Genomic DNA, 27,978 nt, shown 5'->3' with positions numbered 1-27,978 from the left:
GATTTAGGAGGGAGGCAAGTATAAAGTACAGAAATCTGAATTATGGAAGAGATTTTTTTTCGTAAAGAAATGCAACTTTATTATTTTCAAGTACATATGTAGTACCTCAAACTAACCTCTTAGAAAAGATCACCCATAAAGATCCAGTAGATGTTTCTTTAACAAATACATAAAGATTGATGATAATTAGCCCATGCACTCACTGCTTCTAAAAAGATATTTCTAAAGTGCCTGAAAAGTATTGTTTTCGGTAGACTAAATATGCCACCTTTAGCAATATTGTTTATGCTCTTAATTTACTAAACAAATGCCATTTTTATTGAATGTGCAGAGATAAACTTTTGTCCACAGTTAGTAATCCCCAATTAATCGAACCCAAGTTAATATGGTCTCCCACTTAGATTCCCAAGCCCAAGGCAATGACTCCCTTACTTCCACGTGCTTCTGATAAAGCAAAATTCCGGTGCAATGAAATGACGGCCTTCGGGAGGTGGTTTACGGGTCTGACTCAGTGCTCGTCTTTTGTGCTTCCTCCCTGTCTGCCTTAGGTCTTCCATTTTCCTCAGATGTCTCTCTCACTTGCATGGCTTATCTAGGTCTCTCACTACAGCACATTCCCAGTGCCTTCTAAGCCAGGCTTAGAGAATGGGCAGAGCTGCCTGCAGAGCAAAAACGTTAGATAGGGAGTAAGGGAAAGAAAGGTGTCTCCTGTAGGAACCTGAAACTAACTCTCCAGCTGGGGAATGGAGGCACGATGATGGTTGGTGTGAAGGGCATTTGCCTGCGGGGAGCAGCCCTGCCACCTAAGAGGTCAAAAGCAAATCTCTTAGTATTTTTCCTCTTGTCCAAAGGTTCTGAGCATGTTCATGACCTAAGCTTGTCCCTGGAAGCATACATGTCCCTGGAGGACAGGAAGATTCTGGGAACTTCTCCACCCTGATTCCAGCCAATGGCCGGGGAACTCCTTTTCCAGGGTTGGCTTGGCAGTGCCAGGGAGTGATGCAGGGTCATGGGGATGGGCATGAAGATAAAGGGAATGGAAGGGGTTGGGGAAGAACTTGTGGCCGTCCCTCTCAGAACAGCATGGAGCTCTGAGGACTTAGTATTACAGAAGGTGAGGTGTTATTAAGTGCATGTGTGATATCTGGGCCTTGTGGACCAAGAGGACCCCAACCAAAGGTCAGTGGGGGACTCTGTGGCACACAGGTGTGGCATTTCTGGAAGCTCCCGATTGCCTTCTGGTCCTGTGTCCGCTGCTACTCTCATGAGATCTGACTTTGATCTGCTGGTGGGGTATTCTAAAATGGCAGGACATAGAGATGGAGCCCACGGCATCTATCTGGAGACTCAAGACACGTCAAATGTCCTGTCATTGGCAGTACCTAGATTCCTTTGTTGTTTCCCTCCTCCAGCCAGCCCTACCTCCACCTCCCACCTGTCTGCCCAGCTCTCCCTGCAGGTCCCTTACCAGCCTAGCTTGGGAGACAAGTCAGCCTTTTCCAGCCTCAGGCTCTTGCACTCACCCAAATAACCTTTTGTGATTGCAAGGTCCGAAGGGGAAGCCAGGGATAGAGTCCTGCAAGCAGCTAGCAGGGATGGAAGTGGGAAGTGGAGTGAGGCTGGGGTGAGCTGAGAGGGCTTTCTTCTGGTTTAGACAGCTTCCTGCCTTGGGATGCTGATCTGTTACAGTAGGAGGTGGGGTTAAAGGGATGGGAGTGGGGAGGGTGGGGTAACCCTTAATTCCTCGAAAAAATAGACAACATAGTAGAGTGGGATGGAAAAGGATCTGGTGGGAGGACTCAAACATGTAGTGTCTAATCTGATTGTTCACAGTTAGGTCTACGGGGTAATCCCCAATTTATTTACCCCGCAACTTAGCCTGCTGAGTTGCCTCATCATCTCTCCCCAAATCTTGCCACCCAATGCCACCTGTTTTATTTCCATCCCTCTTCATCACCATCCCCACAACACCTCCAGAGCTCCCCATCTTTCTGTGCCTGGTTCTTCTTCCAATGGGCTCAGTAGTATGTCTCCTTCTCCACCCAGCCTGTCAGAGAGATTGGGAGTGGAGATTGCAGCGTGAGCTTAAAAGGAGGCAAGAGATCAATCTCCCAGGGGCTCGGGTGGCTTAGGAAGCTGAAAGGAGGCCAGGCGTGGTGGCTCACGCCATTAATCCCAGCACTTTGGGAGGCCAAGGCGGGAGGATCACGAGGTCAAGAGATCGAGACTCCTGGCTAACATGGTGAAAACCCATCTCTACTAAAAATACAAAAAATTAGCTGGGTGTGGTGGCATGCGCCTGTAGTCCCAGCTACTTGGGAGGCTGAGGCAGGAGAATTGCTTGAACCCAGGAGATAGAGGTTGCAGTGAGCTGAGATCACACCACTGTACTCCAACCTGGGCAACAGAGTGAGACTCCATCTCAAAAAAAAAAAAAAAAAAAGGGAAGGTGAAAGATTGGAGAAGGAGGTCCAGTGAGCTGGGGCCATAGGTTAAAGGAAGGGAGGATGAGCCTGCCTTTAGGGGAGACTTGTATTTAGCACAGTGGGGGCTGGGGCAGAGTCGGTCGGGAGTGAAAATGCAAATGCCCACAGAGCCTCTTCAGGAAAGAAATGAGAGTCTAAGGGAGCGGGTGTCCATTATTGCTGTGCAGCAATGTGGACATGGGGTTAGCAGCATTCCTGATTCTTCAAAAGAAATTGAATTCAGATTTTATGTGAAAGACTCTAAAAATTTTTGATATTGAACCAATTAACACCCTCTCCTCTCCCTACACACAAAATATGGGACATGTCAAACCAAACAGTATTCCTGAACAGTATCTGGTTTGTAAGCGGTCAATTTTTTTTTTTTTTTTTTTTTTTTTGAGACAGGGTCCGTCTCTGTCACTCAGGCTGGAGTACAGTGGCCCAATCTCAGCTCAGCTCATTGCAACCTCTGCCTTCCGGGTTCAAGCGATTTTCCTGCCTCAGCCTCCTGAGTATCTGGGATTACAGGTGCATGCCACCATGTCTGGCTAATTTTTGTATTTTTAGTAGAGATGGAGTTTCACCATGTTGGTCAGGCTGGTCTCGAACTCCTGACCTTGTCATCTGGCCACCTCGGTCTCCCAAAGTGCTTTGATTACAGGCTTGAGCCACCATGCCTGGCAAGCCATCGATTTTTAACCTCTACTAAGTGATAATAAATGCTTGTAGGAAAACCAATAACTTGTCGGTTGACGTGTGGACATCAGGAGGCCCGGGTTCTAATGCTAGTCCTGCTGTTCTTTGCTTTATGACCCTGAACAGATTCATCTCTGCACCTCCTCTCTCTATAAAATATGGAGGTGGGACTAGGTGACCTGGAAAGGCCCTTCTCATTCTGATGTTCTGTGGTTTCAGGTGGAAGGTACAGGGCCTCGGAGACCAGTTGTGAGTTAGGAAGGACTTAGAATCTGACGGGAAGAGGGCAGAGACAACAGGTTCAAGAGAGTCAGGGCACCTGGGACCTGGGACCCCAGGATCTGAGGGTGTTGAGGAACAGGAGCAGGAATCCATAGTGGAAGTGGGGTCTGTGTATGGCGTCCTGGAGGGAGGAGCTGGTGACGGGCTTGCACTTTGCTGGGGGGAGGTGGAGGGGCTTACCACCAGGATATCGCCGCAGGATGAGCTTTCGGACCTCATCATAGATGAAGATGAGCAGGCTGTAGGGGAAGGCACAGAACCACCAGGTGACCCTGAAAGCAATGGAGGAGTGCGTCAGGATCACCAGAGGTCGGCTCGGCAGCCATCACATAAAGGAGCATTCAAACTGATGAGAGCTTGGATCCTGGAGGGGGCTCAAGTCCTCGTACGACTACCGAGGCTACCCAAAAGGGACACTCACTTGAGCGGGTACATTCGGAGGGCCACACCCATACCCGGGCAGTAAGAAAGAAAGGCAGCCAATGCTGTCTCCTCCAGGAGCCCAAAAATCAGGATCTTGTTCCTGAAAGGCAAGGAAAGGACGGTAGCAAGTGAAGGGGAATCAAGGAGGGAGGGATCCTGGGATACTCGTGGGGCGGAAGGGAAAGAGGAGAGAGAATTATAAATGACATAGTCCCATGTCTTCTCTCAACATCCTCTTCTCATGCCTTATGTAACCAAAGGAAGATGTTATTTTCTTCTCTGCTTACTGAGTTTACCTTTGAATGTTGTCTATTGCACATACATTCATTCATTAAATAATTGTTTCTAGGTGTTGGGTGACGTGTTCTGTACTGGAGACACAGTGGTCAGTATGGGCCCCATCTCATGGACCTCACGATCTTGTTACCGTTCCAGGCACAGGGCCTGTGAAAGTGCTGTCTCCCCAGCAAGGTGCTGGAAAGCTCCTTCAGTGCAGGCCCCACGTGTGTCTTCTACCGTCTCAGCATCCCCCACAGTTCCTGGTGGCGGTTTCATCATAGATATTTAATTCAGGGAATGTAAAGGGGATGCTCAACACATAAGTGGTTAATATATGTCCACTATGTCAGAATTGAAAAGCAGAATAGAACGAGGAGGGGAAGTCTCTGTGAGGGCAGTCTCTGCAGTCAGACAGGTGGAGTCTCTTCCCAGTTCTGCCACTGACTAGCTTTGGATTGCAGGGAATGTTGGATTTCTCTGAGCCTCATGATCCTTCTCTATAAAATGGAGATTTTACCTTTTTATCAAAGGGTTGCTGGGAAAATTATGGGAGATCATATGTGAAAAGCTCTGAAACATGGAAAATGTTCAGTCATATTATTACTCCACTTTCTTTTTTTTGAGACAGTCTCACCCAGGCTGGACAATTACAGGTCACTGTAACCTCCACCTCCTGGGCTCAAGTCACCCTCTTGCCTCGCCCTCTCCGGTAGCTGGAATTACAGGTGTGTGCCACCAAGCCCTGCTAATTTTTGTGTTTTTTTGTAGAGATAGAGTTTCACCATGTGCTCAGGCTGGTACCAAACTCTTGGGCTCAAGTGATTCTCCTGCCTCGCCCTCCCAAAGTGCTGGGATTACAGGCGTGAGCCACTGTGCCTGGCCTACACCATCTTTTGTTTCTTCTGAAAGGTACCTCTTTATAAACACTTGGTTTAAGCCAGTGATTTCCAAATTTTCACTAAGGATCCCCTTATTTTCTTCTGTAAAGGCCACATTTAGTGGTTTTTTATTTTTGTCTCTCAAGCTACATTTGGGAATAGGTAATGAATACATTTCCCCATTTAAAATTACTTAGAAATATCCATGGCTTCCAAACTGGACTGTGGATCAGCATTCGATCACTACTTCATGATATGTGTTCTTGGCTTTTGCCTGAGAATGACTCAGAGTAAGCCTGGTTGCCCTCTCATAGGTGGGTGCTTTGCTTCCATAAAGCTTTTCAAAATAAGGCAAATAGCATCTCTGAGGATCCTCAATGGCCCAGGGACCTAAGGTGAGGCCTGCGGTGGTGTTAGCACTCTTCCTCTGTACCCAGCCCGACTTTCATTTCCATCTTTCCTATTTGCCGCTAAGATGGGCTGGATGTCTCCAGTCTGGCCACGTTCCCACCTGCCTGTGTCACACATGCAGTGCACAGTAAGTCTGAAGCCCCAGAACTCTACCCAATTTTTTAGACTCTCTGCTCCTTGTTGTCTTCAAATTCCATTTTTTCCATTAGTATTTTTAGCTTACTGGCATGTCCTTCCTTCATATTACCTTTATTTATCTAACAGACTTTTTCACTTTTTTCTCCCATGGATCTTAAGTGCTATTAACTTCACTTTGGCATTTTCTCCCCACCCTCCCCAGCCCCAAACTAAGAAACTATGACAAGCTCATTTGAGGAATTGTGGCCATTATTTACAGTAGGAGAAAATAAAAGGAACCAGCAGGATACCTTTGGCACTCAGCCACCACCCAGGCTAGAATCACAGTCCTTACTGAGTTCCAAACAGTGCCAGACGGTTTGGAAGCTGGGCTTCAGAGACAGATGTGGTGAACCCTTACCACCTTCATGACCTTGGGCACATCATTTAACCTGTTTGGGGCCTCTTATCCATGAAACGTAAACAATAATACCCACCTCATGGAGCTCTCGTGAGGTTAAGGAATGTGTCAGGCACTTAGCACACTGCAGGAAGGCACTGAGCCTGACCCTCAGCAGCATGCGGCCTCCAGCACCACAGTGCAGGTGCCATAAACTAGGCTGCCTGCCGAAGGCCAGGGGATCGGTGGGCACAGAAGACACTGGATTTAGGGCTGGGCAAAGGATGTGGGCAGTGGCACTCGAGTAGGATATGGGGGAAGGAAGGGAGGGAAGGAGAGGAGGAAGTTGGAGGGAGATGATAGCAAAATGCATTTAGGAGCAAAATTAGAACTCATTGGAAATAGTCACAGCATTCATTCCTCTCCTCTCTTCTATATGAAACCTATTTATGGATATACAGATGGAAGGTTAAAATCTGATACCCCCCTTACAGTTCTGGGCCAGGGCTGAGTTGGAAGCCTGGCCCGTGTGGATCGGTGAGTGTGCCCAGAGCCTGGGGGGTGGGTGGGTGCCGTCGGGGCGGGCACTCACTTCATGCCCTGCTGGAAGACTGAGTTGCGACGGGTCTTGCAGATGATAAGGTCAGCCCACTGCACCACCACGATGCTGGCAAAGAATGCCGTGTGGCAAGTGAACTCCACCACCTTCCGCTGCTCATAGGTCTGGAGGGAGAGAGCAGAGAGAGATGAGAGTGTCGGAGGAATAGGTAGGAGCAGAACGTAGCATGGTTTCTCCTGATGTATCCCTAGGCCCGGTCTCAGTTGGCCACCACTGGCCACTCCTGCCAGGCATTCAGCTCCCCCCACCTTCACACATATGCACTGCATTTACACAGCACCACTCACCCACTCCTGTCCATAGCTGTCCTCCAGGTCATTCATGGTCCGGTCATCCCAGTCGAGGCGGATTCCCAGCAGCCGTGATGGCAGGAAACCATTCTCTGCCAGGATCACAAAGTAGGTGAAGAAGCCACCCAGTGCCTGAATCATCCCTGTGGGTAGAGGGCCAAAGGCAGGACCTGGGTCAGAGCAGGAAGCAGAAACAGGGCAGCCCCTCAGGGCCAGAGATGGAGGTCCCTGACCTTTGGGGAGCTGGCCCCTGTCCCGGAAGTTTTCTTGGGGCTCATTCCTCTGAAAGCTGGGAAAAGAACCCTCTGGGGGCTCCCTCCCGAGCCCCAGGGCTTGGCGCACCGATCTGTCCATATGCCATGCTGATGAGCCTCTCATTCACTAGCTTGTCTGTCTGGGAGTTTCGCGGCTGCCGCTTCATGATGTCACTCTCAGCTGCCTCATAGGCCAAGGAGATGGCAGGGACCTGCGTGGGGTGCGAAGTGGGGCAGGGAGGGCATTTGAAGGCAGGTGCTAGACGACAGGAGCAATGGATGCTCAGCAGTGAAGATCTTTGACACAGTTAAACAAACAAGCTTGTATTCAGACCCCATTGTCTTCCAGGCCCGGGCCTGTCTCCTGTGACCCCCACAGCCGGGGAGCTGCCCCAGTGCACCTCTCCTCCCCACTGTGCCCTCACGGTTGCCTTGCCTGTCCCCTCTCCACTTCCTGTGCTCACCATATCTGTGCCCAGGTCAATGCAGAGGATGGTCACGGTGCCCAGAGGTAGGGGGATGTTGGCAATGATGAAGAGCAGGAAGGGGGTGATCTCGGGGATGTTGCTGGTCAGGGTATAGGCAATGGATTTCTTCAGGTTGTCAAAGATCAGGCGGCCTGTGGGGAGGTTCTGAGGGCATCAGGGAGGTCAGAGGGACTCTTCCCCACCCCAGCCCCTGAAGCATGGCTGCCTGTCTTCCTGAGAGAGAAAGATTTTGTGTTCAAGGGAAGCTAAAGCGGGCTGGGCTGCCTAGAGTCCTGGGATGATTCTTCAACTAGGGTAAAGGGACTGGAAGCAGAGGTGCTGGCTTCAATATCCTGCGAGTGTCCCAGACCACGCAGCCTCCTCACCCTCCTCCACCCCCGTGACGATGGAGGCAAAGTTGTCGTCCAGCAAGATCATGTCGGCCGCCTGCTTAGAGACGTCAGAGCCAGAAATGCCCATGGCAATGCCAATGTCAGCCTTCTTCAGCGCAGGGGAGTCATTCACCCCGTCACCTGTCACGGCCACAATGGCTCCCTGGAGGGAAGACAGCCAGCACTTGAGGACAAAGCCCCTGCCCAAGCCTGGCCCCTCTTACCTCACTCCATGCTTGTTCTTGGCCTGTCCCTGCCTCCCCAGTCCCTGCCTGCCGTCTGCCTGCCATGGCTGCGCTCACCTGCCTCTGACAGCCACGGCTGCGCTCACCTGCCTCTGACAGCCACGGCTGCGCTCACCTGCCTCTGACAGCCACGGCTGCGCTCTCCTGCCTCTGACAGCCACGGCTGCGCTCACCTGCCTCTGACATCCACGGCTGCGCTCTCCTGCCTCTGACAGCCACGGCTGCGCTCACCTGCCTCTGACATCCACGGCTGCGCTCACCTGCCTCTGACAGCCACGGCTGCACTCACCTGCCTCTGACATCCCTCCACAATAATGAGCTTCTGCTGGGGAGACGTTCGAGCAAAGACAATCTCTGTGTGGTTCTTGAGGATCTCATCGAGCTGCTCCGACGTCATGTCCTTCAGGTCAGAGCCATGCACCACACACGCCTTGGCTTCCCTGGAGGGTGGGTGGGGCAGAGACGGCTGACCCCCTGCACCTGCACCAGCCCCAGCTGCCCCCACCTCTCCTCACCACCAAGGCCTGCAGTCTCCCTGCTGAGCCCAGTTCCCTGTTGCTTCAGTTGTCCCGTCCTCAATACACACTTTCCCCATATCTCTCTGAGGATGTGACTCTAAATCTTCACCATGGGATCATCACAGTCGTAAATGCAGTTTGCTAGGCCCTGTACTAGTTTCTTTACACACACCCACTCCCACAGCAATGGAGATAGCACCCTAATTTTGTGGTGAGAAAATGGAGGCTCAGGACGGGAACGTGACATCTCCAAGGTTACACAGGTATTCAGTGGCACACCTGGACACAAGCTCAGGGCTGAGGAACCACTCACAGTAGTGTCAGAGGTAAGGCCCATAAAGGTCCCAGAAGTGCTGTTCAATACCCCCAGGGGACACCCGAGCCTCCTGGGCAAGAGGACGTGCTGATCGCGGGGGCCGGGGCTTCCTGCAGAGGCCTCACCTGGGGTTGACTTGACTCACGGGAATGTTGAGCCGGGCCGCAATGTCCTCCACAGTCTCATTCCCCTCTGATATGATGCCCACGCCTTTGGCAATGGCCTTGGCTGTGATAGGGTGATCCCCGGTTACCATGATCACCTAGTGGGAAGGAGAGGAGACAAAAGGAAGTTAGTATTAAGGGCTTATCCCCTCCTGTTCCTCTCCCAAGGAAAGATAAACTAGATAACGAGATGTCTAGAGCTGGCAGATCCCAGTGGAAATAATGGCGTGTGTGTGTGTGGGGAGGGTGGGAGGGTGTGTGCGTGTATGTGAGTGTGTGTGATGTGTGTGTTGGGGGGTGGGGATTGAGTGTATGTGTGTGTTGGATGTGTGTATGGAGTGGGGATTGTGTGTATGTGTGTGGGGGTGGGGATTGTTTGTGTGTGTGTGATGTGTGTTGGTGGGGATTGTGTGTTCATGTGTGGGATGTGTGTGGGCGTGGGGATTGCGTGTATGTGTGTGTGGGATGTGTGGGGGTTGGGGATTGTGTGTGTGTGTGTGTGATGTGTGTGTGAGGGGTGGGGATTGTGTGTATGTGTGTGTGTGATGTATGTTGGTGGGGATTGTGTGTATTCATGTGTGTGATGTGGGGGTGGGGATTGTGTGTATGTGTGTGTGGGATGTGTGGGGGTTGGGGATTGTGTGTGTGTGTGTGATGTGTGTGTGAGGGGTAGGGTTTGTGTGTGTGGGGGATGTGCGTGTATGCATGCGTGTATGGATGTGTGTGTATATGTGTGTGCGTGTGTGTGTATTTGGGTGGGTAGGTGAGGAGGACAGATAATGGCAAGATGTGTTATGTTCAGAGGCTTAGAGAGAGATGTTTGCTTAAATGCAGGAAAGTATCCATGACAGAGTAGCAGGTTAATGAGGATGCCCTGGAGGAGAAGCCTCAGATCTTGAGGATTATTTAGGAGATGATTTTAGGGTTTGGATTTCATGGGATTCAAGGCAGTCAGAGCTGGAAGGCCCCTTTAACAACTCCTTTATTTTACACAAAAGGAAACCCAGACTTAGAGAGGGCCTACGATCTGCTCGAAGGCACAGGGGCCTGGAAACAGGACACGAGGTTCTTAGAGTCAAATACTGATCGCTGCAGCAATGTAATGGACAGAACAGGAATAAGATGGAGACAACACCCCGGCCTCCACCACCTTGTGCGTCGGCCTCTGCCATCCTCCCTGGTGTAAGGCATGGCGGCCCCGCCTCCACCATAATGTTCATTGCTGTTGTGGCAGAGTGGATGGAGTTGAGATGGGGAGGGTGGCTGGGTTAAGAGGCTACTATAAGCATGAGGTGTGCAGAGTTGGGCATTTGCACGTGTGGGCTTGTGGGGCAAGTCCCGCAGATACGGAAAAGGAAGCCTCTACCATCCCACTGCCTTCTCTTCCGCTCCCACCACTTCACTGAAACTGCCCCCAAAGACCTCATGGGCCTCTGAATTGAAACATGGAGGTGTCTTTGCAGTCCTCATCCTACTTGACCCCTCTGAGGCATTTGGCACTATTGACCTCTTCTCCTTGACTCCGTGCCCTCCCCTGGCTTCCACACACTGCTCCATGTTCTCGTTTCCAGCCTCTCAAGCGGCAGCCTAGTAGGATGGAAGGGGCAGCGGCTTCGGAGTTGAATGAAAGGCTCAAGTTCAAACACTGACCTTCTCCAGCTACAGCACCTTAGACAAGCCGAGCACTGAGGTCTCAGCACAATGCAGAGGTGACTCCTGCCTTTCCAGGAGGTCCTGAAGATTAAGCGGCACTGGGTCCTACGCCATCTCCCCTCTTCACTGCTTCCTCCTGCCCCTAAATGTGGGTGTGGCGCAGGGTTTCATTCTCCTCCCTTTACTTGACCTGTCTGCTCTTCCTGGGCAATATAGTAAAATATACTATAAGCCTTTAGTTTGCACCCTCGTGGTAATGAGATTCAAATCTCCAGTCCTGATCGTCTTTCATGAGCACTAAACCCTACTCCAATGTTCGCGGGAACATCTGTGTCTCCCAGGGTGTCTTATAGACTCTTCAAGCTTAAGGTCAACATTGAACTCCTTTTCTCTGTTCCCACCACACCACCAAGGCTGCTCCTCTCCCTACCTTAGATGCTGTCCTCTCTACTCATCCTGTCCCCTTCTCTCCTGTGTCTTCCTCACCTTCCATATCCAGTTCGGTCACCAGGTTCTTGAACATTTCTCAAACGTGGCTATTCCTCTCCGCTGCCTTTGTTGCTGCCCTAGTTCACGTCATCATTTCTTGCCTGAACTATGGCAATGGCCTCTTCACCTGTCTCTCCCTGACTCTGGTTCTTCCCCAAATCCAGTCCCTCTTCAACCAGGTAGTCTCCTAAAAGCTCGACCTGCCCCATGACACTGGTGGCTCTCTGTGGTCTGCAGGATAAAGCCCGAGTCTGGCATTTAAGTCAAGTCCTTCCAACTAGCTCTGCCCCAGCGTTCCAGTCTTAACCCCCAGTGCTCCTTGCCACCACTCCCCTGCCAACCCCTACACACGCCCCGTACAGTCTAGCCACGCCAGGGTACGCACTGTTCCCTGATCTTGACCTGCCTTCCTCTCCCTCGCTGCCTTGCAGAATACTCTTCGACCTCCAAAGCCCAGCTCAAATATCATCCCCTTGGTCAAACAGTGTCCAATTCTCTGAGGCAGAGTTAATAAGCTCGCTGTGCTGACTTCCCACAGAGGTCCTCTGTCCCGGCCTCCGTGACGGTTCTGATCACAGAGAGAGGCACCTGGCCAAGCAGCAGGAGCTCAGGCTTTCCGGTCAAGCAGACCACGCTTTATAGTTCCAGTGCATCGCTTACTGGCAGTTTTATTTTGGGAAACTGACTTACCCACTCACAGTTTCCATTTGTTTTACTTTTTTTTCTTTCTTTCTTTTTTTTCTTTTTTGTGATGGAGTCTCGCTCCTGTTGCCCAGGCTGGAGTGCAGTGGCCTAATCTCGGCTCACTACAACCTCTCCCTCCCGGGTTCAAGTGATTCTCCTGCCTCAGTCTCCCAAGTAGCTGGGATTACAGACACCTACCACCATGTGTGGCTAATTTTTGTATTTTTTTTAGTAGAGACGGGGTTTCACCATGTTGGCTAGTCTCAAACTCCTGACCTCAGGTGATCCACCTTCCTTGGCCTCCTAAGGTGCTGGGATTACAGGCGTGAGCCACCATGCCCAGCCTTGTTTCACTTTTAACAGGGATAATGATTCCTGCCTTGGAGACATGGTGGTTATGGGGTTCAGAAATCATATATATGCATAGCACCAAGTCTCCTGGTGTGAAAGTTAAGAATAGCAGACTGCCTTGGTTCAAGTCCTGGCTCTATGACTTATGCTAGCTGCGTGGCCTTGGCATGTTACTTCATGCCTCAGTTTCCCTCTCTGTAAAAAAGGAAAAATACTAGTGCTATTCACAGGGTTGTTGTGTAGATTAAATGAAATCATACAGGTTTAGTGCTTAGAATAGTGCTTGATTTATATGTGTCCTCTTTGGCTAGCTCATTGTCCCATTTGCTTGTGTCATGTGACAGAGATCATTTACTGTGTATCAGACACTGTCCAAACACCTGTGCACAGTGTCTGATACACAGTAAACAAGAAATATTTGTTGAATGAAGAACAAGTATAGCACAGAGGAGAGAGTGGTCAGTGAGACGCAATTGTAGTTGGACAAGAGAACCCGGGGTGGGAGGCATTCTGTGGGGTCATGGGCTGAGCCAGTGGGAGCAGACAAGAGCCTGCGAATCCCACCCTAAATCAGTAGAGAGAATGGGCAGTAGTTGGGAAGGGTAGGACAGCCAGGTCTCCAAGATAGGAGTGCCAGATCCTTTTCTCTGTTCCCGCCACCCCACCAAGCCTGCTCCTCTCCCTACCTTAGATGCTGTCCTCTCTACTCATCCTGTCCCCTTCTCTCCCTTGTCTTCCTCACCTTCCATATCCAGTTCGGTCACCAGGTTCTTGAACATTTCTCAAACGTGGCTATTCCTCTCCGCTGCCTTTGTTGCTGCCCTAGTTCACGTCATCATTTCTTGCCTGAACTATGGCAACGGCCTCTTCACCTGTCTCTCCCTGACTCCGGTTCTTCCCCAAATCCAGTCCCTCTTCAACCAGGTAGTCTCCTAAAAGCTCGACCTGCCCCATGACACTGGTGGCTCTCTGTGGCCTGCAGGATAAAGCCCAAGTCTGGCATTTAAGCCAAGTCCTTCCAACTGGCTCTGCCCCAACATTTCAGTCTCAACCTCCATTCTGATTTGATCGTGCTTCAAATCAGAATGGAAGGGTGCACATACAGATGGGACAATGAGATGTGCCAGGGAGGCAGAGGAGGGGCATGGGGCACTGGCCTCTCTGAGCAACAGGGATGAGGGTGAGTGCTCCAGGCAGGGGTGGGCCTTTCCTTGCACATGGACAGCTTCTCTGAGTCAGTGGGAAGGAGGCCACCGTGGCCTAGGCCTCTTCAGGGCAGCAGCCACTGCAGCCCCTTGACCTTTGGCATGAGGGAGGCTAGGATGGTGGGGAGGAAGGGAGGCCAGTACCTTGATGCCTGCACTTCGGCACTTGCCCACAGCGTCTGGCACAGCAGCCCGAGGAGGGTCGATCATAGACATGAGCCCCACAAAGCAGAGCTTCTCTGTGGGGAAGTTCAGCTCATCCGTGTCGAATTTGAAGCCCCGAGGAAACTTACCAGAGGGCAGATTCAGTTGACAGAACCCTGAAAGGGGGCAGAAGGGAGCAGTGAGAGCCACAGATGGCTTCCTAGATGCCCCCACAGTCCTTCACCCCAGGGATGCCACGGAGGCTTGGGAATCCCTTTCTGGGCCTCCTGTTCCTGGCCTCTTACCCAGCACACGCTCTCCCAGTCCCCCCAGCTCCATGTAGGCATTTTGAAAGGCGTCTTGCATTTCCTTGTCGAGCGGGATCTCCTTGCCCTGCACCAGGATGGTGGAGCACCGGTCCAGGATGCGCTCTGGGGCCCCCTTCATCACCAGCACGTGGCTCTGGGGGCTGTCTTCTCGCTCATGGATGGACAGCTGGAGAGATGACAGGCAGTTACAGGGAGGGCCATGCTTGAGTTGGCAGCTCAGCATAGAGCAGCAGCTGGTAAGGAAACCGCCTTAGCAAAGCAGCCGCGACCCATCGAAGATTGTCAATAAAGAGAATCTCCTTGGGCAGGGGGGTGTTTGGACCTTATAGTTCCAACTCTTGTAACCTGAGAGCCACCTCCATAGGACAGTCATTCATTCAACAAATGTTTATTGAGGTCTGTTTAAGAAGGTACTGTGCTAGGGGCTGGACAGCTCCCTCCTCAGCGTCCCCACCACCACCTGGTTTCAGTCAGGGGACTTTACCTCTATAGATGATACAGAATGCTGAGATTGCAATCTTGGCATTCAACGGGTGCCTAAAGGCTAAGGGGCACCATAAGGGAATGACAGAGTTATAGTTTCACTGAATTGGGTATAAGAGTTGGAAGGCTAGGCCAGAGGGTCGGGAGCCATGGGAAGGAGAGTTGAGAGAGTAACAGATTGTAGTAAGGGATGGAGTAAAGTTTGGGAGCTGGGGTTAGTTGCAATCAGACATGCAGTCGCACGAGCTGTCCTGGGGGGCGTGTCAGGGGGAGGGAACGCCACCCTCAGGTGCCCTGGCTCCTCCTAGATGATGATTCCCCGTGGCTTTGCCCACCCCCCACCTCCCGTTTCTATCTCCCTTTTCCTCTGTCCTGGCAACCCAAGCAGACCTGGTACTTGTTGGTCGAGTTGAAAGGAATCTCTGCCACCTTGGGGTTTCTGTCTCTCATCTTCCTCACTGAGCCACAGGACAGCTCGATGCACTTGAGCAGAGCTGACTCGGAGGCGTCACCAGCTGTGTCCCGCTGCCAGAAGAGACAAGAATTCAGTGTCAATGTGGGAAAAAGGGAGCGGAGGATCGGATGAAGGGGGCACTGAAGCTCCCAAGGCAGCCACAGTGTGTGAGAGGGAAAGCTGGGTGCGGCCAGCCAGAGGCTTTTGGAGACACTCCCAAAACACACCTGTTGTGTGTGCCAACCCCCTACCTTAGACACAGAGATGTTCTCCTGTCCTGCCTTGAAGACAGCACGGTTGCAGAGACCAGCAATTCGGGACAGGGCCGTCCACGTGGGGGATCGTTTGTCAAAAGTGGCCCCTGGGAGGAAACAAGTGAGAGCCAGGAGCGTGGCTCCCTTTAGAGCCTTTATCTCACCCCCCTCCACCACGCCACTGCCTCCCGCGTCCTCTAATTCTCTCCACCCTCTCTGGAGCACCCAATCACCAGACTGATCTTCGGTGGTGTCAGCCTCATGGATTTGGTTGTCGAACCACATGTGGGCGACCGTCATGCGGTTCTGGGTGAGGGTGCCTGTCTTGTCCGAGCAGATGGTGGACGTGGAGCCCAGCGTCTCCACCGCCTCCAGGTTCTTTACTAAGCAGTTCTTCCGCGCCATGCGCTTGGCGGTCAGGGTCAGGCAGACCTGGAAGAGAAAGAGAGAATAAAAACACTTCAGACTGGAGCTGGAGATGGCCATGACCTTACCCTAGACCATGGCTCCATTCCTTCTCCCTTGATCTACCCCACTAACTTGAATGGGTGGGACTTAGCTGTAAATGAGGAATGTTCAATGTTAGATGTGTTGAGATCATGAGTATCTATCAAGATGACATGCTGGGTAGGGGGTTGAAGAAATTTGACTAGAACTCCAGAGAGGGCCAGAGCAGAGCTGGGCATAGGGATCTGCAAGTCATCCACACAGAAGGGACACTGGAAACTCGGAGGAGATTGGCTCTTGCTCTGGGCGTAGGAAGAGCAGAGAGCTGAGGTCTGAGAATCAGCATGGGGGTGCAGGAGGGGACAGAGGAGAAACGAACCAGGATAGTGACATATCACAACAGTTGACAAAAGAGAGAATGCTAGGAGGGTGGACAGCAGTATCTGTTTCAGCATCGGGGTTAGGGAGGAGAGCTGAGAAAAGGTCACTGGATTTGCTAGTTAGTGACTGGTGACCTTTGAGACAGCCTTTACAGGAGACTTGGCCGGAATGAGACCCAGACTGCTGGCAGATCATGAGAAAAGGCAACCGTGACAAGCTCCAGAAGAGAAATTCAGAGCCCAAGTATAGCCCCACCTGAGATTTCTCAACTCCCGCTCTGAGCCATGTATTAAATGATTTCTGAGTATAGCATCCATTATGTGACTCTAGGGGAAAAATGCACTGAGAAGCTACAAGCAACTGTGCCTCTATCACTTTGAGGAAAGAGTAGTGAGACCCTCCCCTGGTGGCACCTCAGCCTGACCCACTTACAGTGACAGTGGCCAGAAGCCCCTCGGGCACATTGGCCACGATGATGCCGATGAGGAAGATGACTGCCTCCAGCCAGCTGTAGCCCAGGATGAGGGAGAGCACGAAGAAGGAGACCCCCAGGAAAACAGCAACCCCTGTGATCAGCTGGATGAAGTGTTCAATCTCCATGGCTATGGGCGTCCGCCCAACCTCTAGGCCTGAGGCGAGCGTGGCTATGCGGCCCATCACCGTCCGGTCACCTGTGGCAATCACAATGCCCCTGGCCGTGCCTGCAACATGGGGGGACATCAGGTTGGGTGCCTTGTGGCTCCCAGGGACTGTAGTCCCGTCCTACTTCCTGAGCAAGGAAAACCGTCACAGAGTGGGTGAGCCAAAGCCACAGATCTGGAGGCCACATTCAGTAGGTTGTCCCCACTTGGCCTTCCTTTCCCAGGATAGATCACCAATCCCAGAATCAATACAACAGCAAATTATTTTCTCTTGTACTTGGGCCTGGGGAGAAGCTTGCAAATAATCTCAAAGGTCAAATCGAGGAGGTTCAATACATAAAAATGGCCTGTGGCATTTTGGTAAAATCAATCCTATACTTGATACTATCCAAAAATATATTATGAACACAGAGTAAAGCACTCATTATGGATTTTCCATTCAGTCTTAAGATTTTCTTTCTCAACATCAGGCATGAATCTCTATAGAGGAAGCCAGGCAATGGTTAACCCTTGGGTGACATTACAGGGGGCTTCTGGGAAAGAAGCATGGTGCATTAGAAAAAGCATGCACAGTGGACCAAGCTAAATTTGGGTTTGAATCCTTATTTGAATTCCTATCTTGGTGTTGTCCTAATATTTAGATGAGATGATGCTCTAATACCCTTAGACCAGTGCCTGGAATATAGTGGGTGCTCAACAAATACTTCAAATGAAGCATTTGTATTTCCTCTCCTCTTTTCAAAGCCAATTACAGAATAAGCAATGGGAACATATTACTAGGAATTTCTGAATAAATCAATTGTGGGAAATGTAAATTTCAGAATCTCAGTACATTAAAAATTTAGGCAATGTGGCCAGGCTTGGTGGCTCATGCCTGTAGTCCCAACACTTTGGGAGACTGAGGCAGGAGGATCACTTGAGCCCAGGAATTTGAGGCCAGCCTGGGTAACATAGTGAGACCCCATCTCTTATATATATATATATATATGTATGTGTATATATATATATTGGCTGGGCATGGTGTCACATGCCTGTAGTCCCAGCTACTCTAGAGGCTGATGTGGGAGATCACTTGAGCGTGGGAGGTCAAGGCTGCAGTGAGCTGTGATTGCGCCACTGCACTACAGTCTGGGTGACAAAGCAAGATCCTGTCTCAAAAGCAAAACAAAAAACAAATTTAGAAAATGTAATGTGTGGTGATTTTTATTTGCACAGTTGGCCCTCCATATCCACAGATTCCATGTCCACAGATTCAACCAACCTCAGATCGAACATATTTGGAGCTAAAAAAACGTAACAATATGACGATAAAAATAATACAAATTTAAAAACAAAACAGTACAACAAATCACATTGTACTCGGTATTATAAGTAATCTAGAGGTGTTTTAACGTATACGGGAGGATGTGCACAGGTTATATGCAAATATTATGCCATTTCATATCAAGGGCTTGAACATCCTTGGATTTTGGTAACCAAGGGTCCTGGAGCTAATCCCTCATGCGTTCCAAGCAGTGACTGTAATTCCAACTTGTGGAAGGAGGAAAAAAACCCAGAGAAACATAATACACTGAGGAGAAATGAGTAATGGGTAGGGGAAGTGTGAATTGGGGTAAAAGGCCTCCTTTGCCCTACTTTCAGAGGCTGGTGGTCTAGTGAGGCCTCTTTCTGTCTCTTCCCTCCCACTCCTTCTCTAAGTCAGCCCTGACTCCACTCACTGGCTTGACCACAGAGGGCACAGGTTTCAGCTGCGCTGGGACCCCTGCTGTTAAGTGATGGCAGCTCTGGGAGTTCTTATTGACCTATGTGTATCTCTAGAACCCAGAACAGGGATGGGGCAAACTGGGCAGCCTGTGCCTGGTGACACATGTCTTTTGGTGTAACAAAGGTTTAGAAGCAGCCTGAAGAAGGGCCCACGTGTTCACCGGGCCTGAATGCCTTCCTGGCTCTCCCACAGCCTGGAGCCTCGGTCAAAGCAAAGGTTAGAGGAGGAGGTACCTAGGTCCAGAACCACAAGGAATAGAAGCATCAGTCAAACCCAAAGACTCCTAAGGATCCAGGTTGGTTCTGAGCATATGTGCATCTCTGTGTGTGCATGTCTAAGGGGGTCTTAACCCAATATCTGAAAGCTTTGGAATCCACTCAGTCTTGGGGTCAACAGAATAGAGATCTCCCTGGGGAAGGAAGATACATTTCCCATGGAGTTATGCCACCCCCAGCCAATACCCTGCTCTCTGGAGGGTGTTTCCATAATATTCGGGGGCCCCGGCCCCTCGATTGCCCCACCAGTGGCAGAGCTTTTGCCAGGTAAGTACTACCAGAGCCCTTTATCCTGACTGTGGATTCAGGATTCAGACCCTCCCATGAGGTGCAGGCTGGCTTCTCACCTTCAACACAGTTGGTGGAGAAGAAACAGATATTGCGGGTCTCCAGGGGGTTCTCATGGGTGAACTCGGGGGAGCGGGTCTGGGGCTCCGACTCTCCTGTTAGGGATGAGTTATCCACCTGAGGAGGAAGGGGTGCATAGTCATCACACTGGCAGAGCCACTCGTACGCACACAGCTGTCTCCTGAACCACCTCCAACCACACTCAGTCTTCATGACGCGAGGAACAAAGTTACACTTGCCCTCATCACATATTTATGGCATTACTCAGCTATTGCCCCTGCTCTGGTTTGGAAATCTCACTCCTCCTGACTTCTTATGTGACCTTGGGTTACTTGCTTAACCAACAGAGCCTCCATGTACTCATCTGTAAAATGAGGAATGTAAACAGAATCTCTGCCTCGCACAACCACAGGGGGCGCCACTAACATTGTAGTTTATGAAAATGCACCTCCTGGGGTCCTTCAGGATGCAACGTGTGTGGCCACATGCAGCAGCCCTGCATGATCACACCATTCTTTCAGAATTACATCAGATAGCACATGTGAGCACGTATAAAGCAGCTGACACATAATCGGTACTCAATACATGATTGCTAAAAAGAGGACCACAAAGAAACACCTGGGGCATAGAGCACTTGCAACACGCAGGTGCAAGGAGGCACTGCCCAAGCACCCCACACTGAGAGAAGTTTAGGCAGGGGCGTAGGCAAGGTGTTGACATTTGGACCTGGGTCTCCCCACCTTTGAACCTCACTGAGCCCCTCTCAGCTCTGCACAGCCTGGTCCTTAGACTCAACCGCTCGCTCCAGTATGACCTCCTCACCTTACAGCCATGAGAAGAGATGATTCGGAGGTCAGCAGGGACTCGGTCTCCACCCTTCACCTCCACCAGGTCTCCCACCACCACTTCCTCTGCATTGATCTGCATCTTCTCTCCCTCCCGGATCACAAGGGCTTGCTGTGGGGAGCCACGGGCAGCACATGAAATTCTTGTCTCTGCCCCCGCCTTCTTCTCCTGCCGGTCTCCCACCTCTCCTCCAACCCCGCCAAGCAGAAGAAGAAGCCCCATGAAAAATCAGGGGCTGGCGTGGAGAGCTGGAGGATCTCTTCCGCCCACCTCCATCTCAGAGCACAGGAGTTGAGAGAAGATGAGCTGAACTCTTGCCGAAACCTTGCGCCCTAGCCCAGAGCCCAGCCCTGCCATCTTACCTGAGGTACCATGTTCTTGAAGGAATCCATGATCTTGGAGCTTTTGGCCTCCTGGTAGTAGGAGAAGCAGCCAGTGACAATGACCACAGCTGCCAGCACCACACCCAGATATAGCTGGTAAGGAGAAAGAGTTTCAGGGACCTGCCCTTCCCCCAACCCTAAAAGGGCAGCTGCCAGTTGGGATGAGCAGGCAGAGCCCTGGGCATCTCATCCAAGATGCGAGCCCGACCTTTGTCTGTGACTGAGGGTGATGATGGTAGGGGAAAGCCCTTCTCATTAACCTCCCCCTTGATCTGCCAACCTCAAGCCTGCTAAGACTGGAAACAGAGCGAAAGTCTCTGGAAATTCCCAGGGTTAGGACTTTGCTAGTGGGTGAAGACCCAGGCACGCAGACAGGCTCACTTAAGTGGGGAGGAACAGGGAGAGATTGTCTCATTAATGAATGAGTATGTGAGTGTGTATGCCTTGTGTGGTGGAAAGTGCTTTACAGATATATATATATATATAGAAGCCTCACCCCTTTCCAGCCTAAAGTGCAGTGCGTCTGTAGGACTGTGATGGGAGGGCCTTGTTCCCTGCCCACCCGCCACTGTGTTGGGGGTTCAGGGTTGGAGGACAGTCACAGGCTGCTCCAGGGGTCAGGCGTGTGGGCTCACGTTGTCGTTGGATGGTTCATCTTCCATGGCAGCCTGGATGCCGTAGGCCAGGAAGCAGAGGATGGCTCCAATCCACAGCAGGATGGAGAACCCCCCAAAAAGCTGACGGCAGAACTTGACCCACTCAGGGGTTGTGGGAGGTGGTGTGAGGGCATTGGGTCCATCTCGAGCCAGAATATCCTGAGCCCGCTGGTTGGTCAGGCCCTGAGGGAGCAAGGAGAGGCGTAGGGGGATGCGTCTGGAGCCGACCCAGCCCCTCACCATGCCCATCCCTTCAGCTCACTCTGTCACTCAGTCTGGATTACAGTGGTGCTGTCTCAGCTCACTGCAACCTCTGCCTCCTGGGTTCAAGTGGTTCTCCTGCTTCAGCCTCCCGAGTAGCTGGGATTACAGGCACCTGTCACTGTGCCCAGCTAATTTTTGTATTTTTAGTAGAGATGGGGTTTTGTCACATTGCCCAGGCTGGTCTTGAACTCCTGACCTCAAGCAATCTGCCTGCCTCAGCCTCCCAAAATGGTAGAATTACAGGTGTGAGCCACCATACCCAGCAATTTTTGATTGATTTCTAAATAAATTTTTAATTGAAGGGCTCAGCGATTGACTGTTACCACTTACTGTTCATGTGACCTTGGAAGGCTACTCTCCCTCTCTGCATCTCCTTTCTTTAATAAACAGGTCTGCCATACCTATCTCAAAGGGTTGTTGTAAAGATTAGAGAATGTATGTAACGCCTCTTTCACTATGTCACATACGTAGCGAGGGCCCAGCAAATCACTGTAACCACAGGAATGGCCTGTCAGCCCACGTGCCTGCACTGTCAGCTCTGTGGAAGGCTGTGTGTGACGGAAATTGCTGGGGTTAGAGAAAAGGGCCCTGCCTGGAGGCCCTCTGGGGCCTGGGTTCTAGGGAGTCCTGGCTTCTAGGGTATCCAGGGACAGAGCTTTGGGCTGGGATGCAGAGGATCCAGATTCTAGTTCTGGCTGTGCTACCAACTAGCCACATGACCTTGGCCCAGTCCCTTGTTTCTGGGCCTCAGTCTCCTCATCTGTAAAGAGGGCTGGATTACAGTATTTTTTTTTTTTTTTTAAGAGATGGGGTCTTTGTATGTTGCCCAGGCTGGAGTGCAGTGGCTATTCACAGGCGCGATCCCACTACTGATCAGCACGGGAGTTTTGACCTGCTCCATTTCCGACCTGGGCCGGTTCACCCTCCTTAGGCAACCTGGTGGTCCCCCGCTCCCAGGAGGTCACCATATTGATGCCGAACTTAGTGCGAACACCCGCTCGGCATAGCGCACTGCAGCCCAGAACTCCTGGGCTCAAGCGATCCTCCCACCGCAGCCTCGCGAGTAGCTGGGACTACAGGCACGTGCTGCAGTGCTCGGCTGGATTACAGTTTTACAGCTCCTGCCGCCTTGATGCTGCATGCTGCTCTTGCCTCTTTTGTTCCTTCCCTGGAAGCCCCTCGGCTCACCTTGGACAGGTCCACTTGGTATTTTCGACCCAGTTCATCCAAGGACAGCTTGTGGTCATCCTGGGGAAGGGAAGGTGAGTTACTTTGGGGAGGAGTTATCTAAGATGTATATGAAGCACTGCGGGACACAGGGGTGAGGGGAGCAGCATGGGGGACACGGAGTTTCTCTGAGTGCACTGGGCTGCAGGGACAGCTCTCCCAGCATGGGGCCCCTCCTCCACGGCCCAGCAGGGTGGGCTGTGGGCCTCACCATTGCCACCTCCTTCTTCAGCTCATCCAGTTCCTTCTCTTTCTGTTTCTTCTTGCCGCCCCCATTCTCTGCCGTGGTGGCGGCAGGCGAGTACTCACGGCCGGCCTGTGGGAGGAAGGGAGAGCCGGAGAGTCAGGGAGGAGAGGGGCTGGAGCCTCCGTTCCCACCATTTGGCCAGGAAGCCCAGGCAGTGGGGGTGGTGGGTTCAAAAGCAGTGGCTGCCTTGGTGGGGAAAAGGAGGATGGAGGACCCGAGGTCCTCACTTTGTAGACTTGGCAAAACCAGGGGGCTCCCAAGAGAGCTTCAGGGAAAGGTGAGGGGCTCAGGGTTGAAAAGCACCATCTGAGTGGTTTCATGCTTGGGCTTTGGCTAAGATTTTGTTTGTGGAAAAGACCCTGCTGCTAAATACAAAACAAAACAAAACATACATTGAAAACCTGCATCCTACACTATTTGGGAGAATTCTGGAAGGGAGTGGACAGGGTTTTGTGGGGGGTTGTTGAGGGAGTAGAATCACTCTGTAGGAATGTCTTAACCCAACACCATGGCAATTTTACTTAGAGAGGGGTAGAGATAGTCAGGAACTTGGGGGAGTAAGAGTCTTTGGGAAGCCAGAGGGTTAGGCAGGAACGTGTCCAGAGAGAGTCAGGTCTGGTGGTGGGGATGGAAAGAGCAGCGCTGATGGACTGAGAGGAGACAGTAATTGGAGAGTCAGGGCGTGTCCAGGAAGCAGGGAAACGGGGTGTGCTGGGAGCCCTCTCCATCCTGCTGGGCAGGCCTGCCCATTACTAGACAGGTAGCAACTCACAGGACTGGACCCCCCCACAACCCGCAAAGCACAATTGGGTAACATGGGAACTGAGCCCCATTTGTCCCAAAACATAAGAAATTGTATCTGAGAGTAAATCTAAAATTACAATTTATATAACTCTTAAGGCTAGACATTCCTGGGTCATCTGGTGAATCAGATGGACTTTTTTTTTTTTTTTTTTTGAGACAGGATCTCACTCTGTCACCCAGGATGGAACGCAGTGTGCAATTTCGGCTCATTGCACCCTCCACTTCCAGGGCTGAAGCAATCCTCCCCCCTCAGCCTCCCAAGTAGCTGGGGCCACGAGCATCCACCACCACACTCGGCTAACTAAAAACAATTTTTTTTTTTTTTAGGGATAATTGCCTGGGCTCAAGTGATCCTCCCACCTTGGCCTCCCAGAATGGTGGGATTACAGGTGTGAGCCAAGGTGCCTGACCAGATGAACATTTAAATCATTTTAATTGTAGCCTTAGGAGGCTCCTGATTTCCCTTCCACTCCAGGGCCTGCGGGCTTACCACCACCAGCCTTCCAGGGTCTCACAGGGAACTTCTGGGGCAGAGGGTGGGAATCTTTCCTTCCAAGAGGAGGCCCTCTTGGGGCGACAGAATAGGATAGAGGCTGAGGAAGGCCTGGGTGGCCAGGAAAAGTTCCAAAAAGAGGTGCCTTCTTACTTCCTCTTCTGCCCCAGTCTTTTCTCATCCCACTTCCCTCAGGAAATAGAGTCTTGTTAGAGAGGGGCTGCTCAATTTCCACCTGGTGCCTGCTTCTCCACTGGACTCTACGGAGTCTGCACTAGGCTTTCAGGAATTAGCTTTCCCACACCACGATGCAATTTTTGTTTCCCAGAAACAGTGGATACCTGGGTAGGATCCACAGCCAAGGTGTTTGCCTTTTTTTTTTTTTTTTTTTTTTTGCAGGATAATGCAATTTTGGGGGTTTTGTTCACTTTTGTAAAAAATGGACTTTTTTGGAGCAATTTTTTGGTTCACAGCAAAACTGAGTGGGAAGTAGAGAAAGTTCTCATGTATCTCCTGCCCCCACACATGCACAGCCTCCCCCACTATCAACACCCTGCACCAGAGCGGTACATTTGTTGCAGTCATAAACCTGCATTGACACATCTTTGTCGTCCAAAGCCCATAGTTTAAGTCCGAGTTTGCTCTTGCTGTACATTCTATGGGTTTGGACAAATGTCTAGTGACATGTATCCACCGTGTTGGTATCACATGGAACAGCTTCACTGCCCTAAATCGTTTGTGCTTTAGGGTAATGCATATTTTACCCATCGGAGTCAGGAGCAACCCCAGAAAGGTGGCAGCTGCCCTGTTCCTAAGAGGTCACCAGTTCAGCATCTTGAGAGGTGGAAGTCTGACCAGGACAATCAGGAGCAAGGGTGAGGGTGGGGGATGCAGGGAGAAGTCAACACTATTGCTCCCAAGATACCAATGATTTAAAAGGATATGAGCTTTGGGGGCTGTGTGGCTCAGAAGTGCTCTTCTCAGAAAAGGTGACCCGTAAACTCGTGCATTTGTCCCATACCAGCATCTATGAGTCTGGTATCATTTCGGCCTCCGAAAGGCTGATCTTCTTGGGGAGACCGGAGCAGCCCAATGGAAGGGGTGGGGAAAGGCTTGTGAGTGCTTCTACCCCTCCCTTTCCCAGGTGACTTGAGAGAATTCATTGAACTGAGTGGATTGAAGTGCTTCAGGTTCACTAATGGTCTGTAGCGGGGCACAGCTGAGAAAAGGATGAAATGCAATCAAGAGACCAGAGGCAAGAGGTCAGGCTGGTGGAGCTCCAGTGTGACCCTCAGGAACTTCAGGGACAGAAGCGGGCCTGGGCATGCACAGAGGGGCAGGGCTCGGGCTGTGGACAGAGGAGCAGGGCGCAGAGGAATTTCTGTATATTCAGATGCGAAATAAAGTTCATAAAAATTGGAATCAAATGCATGCTTTTTAAAAACTTGCTGGTCCATGCACTTTGGCATGCTGGATTGTGGCTGAGCTAAGCAGCTCCATGTCGTGTCTCCTTTCCCCAAGCTCCCACCCTGCTCTCCAGCAGGCTCAGAGCATGGGACACACTGCCCCTTCCCCCTCCTCCTGTCCTGGCAAGGATTTCAGGCTCTGCAGCCAGGAGCCTGCGGAGATTTGGGGCCAGCGGCTGCCCAGGCAAGAAAGAAAGAGAGGAAGCAAGGACCCCCCCCCCCAATCTCCCTCCACTTCTCCCTCCCCCAGCCACAAGTCCCCCTCTCTGGGTCTTGAATGCTGAAGGAGAACAGAGAGTCCTTTTTGAGAAAGCCAGAGGCTGGGACAGAGTGGGGGCAGCTGGGAATCCGCCAACGCTCCCCGCATCTCAGCCTCTCCGTGGCAGCTGGAGCAGGCTGGGCTCCCTCCCACCAGTGTCGTCCCTTCCCCCAGCTCCCACGCTGCCCTTCACAGCCACTGGGTGATGGGGGGACAGTTAAACCTGGCTCTGGAGTGGAGATGCAGGGAAGAAGGAATTGGAGGCAAAATGATCCCTAGAACAGGTTGTGGGTAGCAGACACTTCCCCTCTTCAGGGGTCTCTGGTAGGTTGAACTCCAAGCTCAGGCCCTAAGTACCCCTACTTCACCCAGCCTCTTAGTTGAAACAGCCCAAATCTGCTCCTCATCTTGCTTTTGCATCACCCACAGCAATTGGGGATGGTGGTTAAGGGGAGTTTGGGGGTGCTAGGGGAAAAGGACAGACTGCAGAAGTCAAGGTCTCATCCCTTCTCAAGCAGGACCTCCTAAGCTGGGTCTACCTTGCTCTAAGATGGAGCAGGGAGGGGGCTACCCTCCCCTCCTTCTCTCTCCATTTGGTTGGGGGGTTGGAGGGCTTGTCTGACCCTTTAACCCCTGCCTCTTCTCAGAGGTCCTGCATCTCAGCTGGGGATTCCCTTTCCATGGGGAGCCAAAGATGTCAAGATGTGGCTGAAGGTTCCCAGACAGATGTCTTCCCGCAGCTATGACCTCTCCCTCTGTAAAACTCATACCTCACGGCTCCTAAGGGCAGGCCCACAGATTCTCAAGCACCCTCCCACAGTGACAACTATGCTGGTGCAGGCTTGAAGGCTTGTACATTTACAAAGTTGCCTGCTGAGACACAGACACAGGTGCTCATCCATGAATAACTGCCGCGCTCCCTGCCTATGGAGAGCACGTGGTCATGGACACACACACACACACACACACACACACACACACACGCACACACTCTGATTCTATTTATGGCTCCGGCCCTAGCTCAGGAACCCTGGTGTCCAGGCTCAGAATTTCCCAGCTGCTCTACTTGGTGCAATAACATGTCCTTGCCTGACTCCTCCCCGTAGCCAGGGTCTTCCTCACACCCTCCCGTTCCTCCCCATGCCCTTTCCCTCTGTGTCCTCTTTTGCCAGTACTCCACAAAAGGAAAGCAGCCGGGCACAGTATGTAAAGGGATTGGTCCACTCTTCTCCATATGAGAATTTCATTTCCAAGAATTCAAAGCCCTGTCCCTGCCCGCCCCATTGTGGTTGTTAATCTTTGCCTTGGCATAGCCATTGCTGCAGAATGCCATGGACGGGTGGACTGGGGGGTCACTCTCACCAGCCTCTGGGAAAGTTCTCAAAGCCCATGGCTTGGAGCCCATGGACAGTGCTGCTCAGGACATCCGGAGGGGTGCTGGGGTGGGGGCTGGGGCATGCCACTCTTCCTCCCCACACCCCGCCCAGCTGTCCCTGGCACTCAGGGCCCCTGGAGCTGGTGTCCGGAACTGCTTGGTGACTCTGGGACCCAGATGCTCCACTGCCCCTCTCTAACCTCAAATTGGACCCCCAGCCGCTCAGGCTAGAACTCCCAGAGGAATGAATACTTTCAGCGGGTGGCAAAGATGGGAGGACTCGCAGTGCCAAACATCCTTCCAGCTGGGAGGCCAGGAGATGCAGTGAGAGGAGGGACTGCGTTGGGGAAGGGTTAGAGCTGTGGGAGAGGGGTGGAGGGAGAGCTAGAGGGGCGTGTGTGGTGTGTTGAGGGTCTAATTGTGGGCAGGGGGCCGGGGCAGGCAGAGTAGAGGAGAGCACTAGGGTAGGTGAGCGCCGTGGGATCTGTACACGCATTGGTAGTTTGGAGACTGTTAATTCCAAGTTCCAAGTATCCCACTCAGCTTTTCTCTCCCGCTCCTTCCACATCCCATTCCCACTTCATCCTTCCTCAGCAGCCTCCCTCGAACTCCACAGTACAACCCCTGCTCTTTAGGGATACTCACCCCACGGCCCATCTTGGGGCAGAGTGGCTGAGGGACCTTAGCAGGAGAGATCACCAGGAGGATCCCAAGCCCACACCAGCCCGTCCCGGAGACCCTGGCAGACAGAGACAGCCAAAGCAACAGGGTAGCTTTAAATAGGTCCCTCACCCCCTCTCCCCCGCCTTCTCCTCCTCCGAAAGAAACGTTTGTTG

General features: G+C 51.8%; 1 protein-coding gene across 4 annotated transcripts; it reads right to left on the bottom strand.

Annotated features, from left to right (window-relative positions):
• Positions 1–40: 40 nt before the first annotated feature.
• ATP1A2 (ATPase Na+/K+ transporting subunit alpha 2) lies at positions 41–27,897 on the bottom strand. Of its 4 annotated transcripts, XM_012449685.3 has the most exons (24): positions 27,788–27,897; positions 22,710–22,814; positions 22,460–22,519; positions 20,987–21,190; positions 20,331–20,444; positions 19,945–20,079; positions 19,122–19,239; positions 16,526–16,794; positions 15,499–15,697; positions 15,263–15,372; positions 14,948–15,082; positions 14,051–14,240; positions 13,746–13,921; positions 9,181–9,317; positions 8,511–8,661; positions 7,971–8,139; positions 7,582–7,736; positions 7,206–7,329; positions 6,861–7,006; positions 6,547–6,677; positions 3,868–3,969; positions 3,627–3,718; positions 1,972–2,047; positions 41–659 (listed from the first exon to the last, which is right to left on the bottom strand). In XM_012449685.3, the coding sequence occupies exons 1-23, from the start codon at positions 27,797–27,799 to the stop codon at positions 2,019–2,021; spliced, it is 3,063 nt and encodes a 1,020-aa protein (XP_012305108.1). In that variant the 5' UTR covers positions 27,800–27,897; the 3' UTR covers positions 41–659; positions 1,972–2,018. The 4 variants fall into 4 exon arrangements, with proteins under 4 accessions (XP_012305108.1, XP_021523076.1, XP_064226714.1 ...); XM_021667401.2 differs by having other exon boundaries at positions 41–2,047; XM_064370644.1 differs by lacking the exons at positions 8,511–8,661; positions 9,181–9,317; positions 13,746–13,921; ... (10 more) ...; positions 22,710–22,814; positions 27,788–27,897 and adding an exon at positions 8,395–8,404 and having other exon boundaries at positions 41–2,047.
• Positions 27,898–27,978: the final 81 nt, after the last annotated feature.

The sequence above is a fragment of the Aotus nancymaae genome, unplaced genomic scaffold (genome assembly GCF_030222135.1).
Source record: "Aotus nancymaae isolate 86718 unplaced genomic scaffold, 86718_ANA_hifiasm-v0.15.2.pri h1tg000108l, whole genome shotgun sequence".
In the NCBI taxonomy this organism is placed as follows: domain Eukaryota; kingdom Metazoa; phylum Chordata; class Mammalia; order Primates; family Aotidae; genus Aotus; species Aotus nancymaae.
Note: the sequence above shows the minus strand (reverse complement) of the source record. Positions and strands in the feature narration are given on the sequence as shown.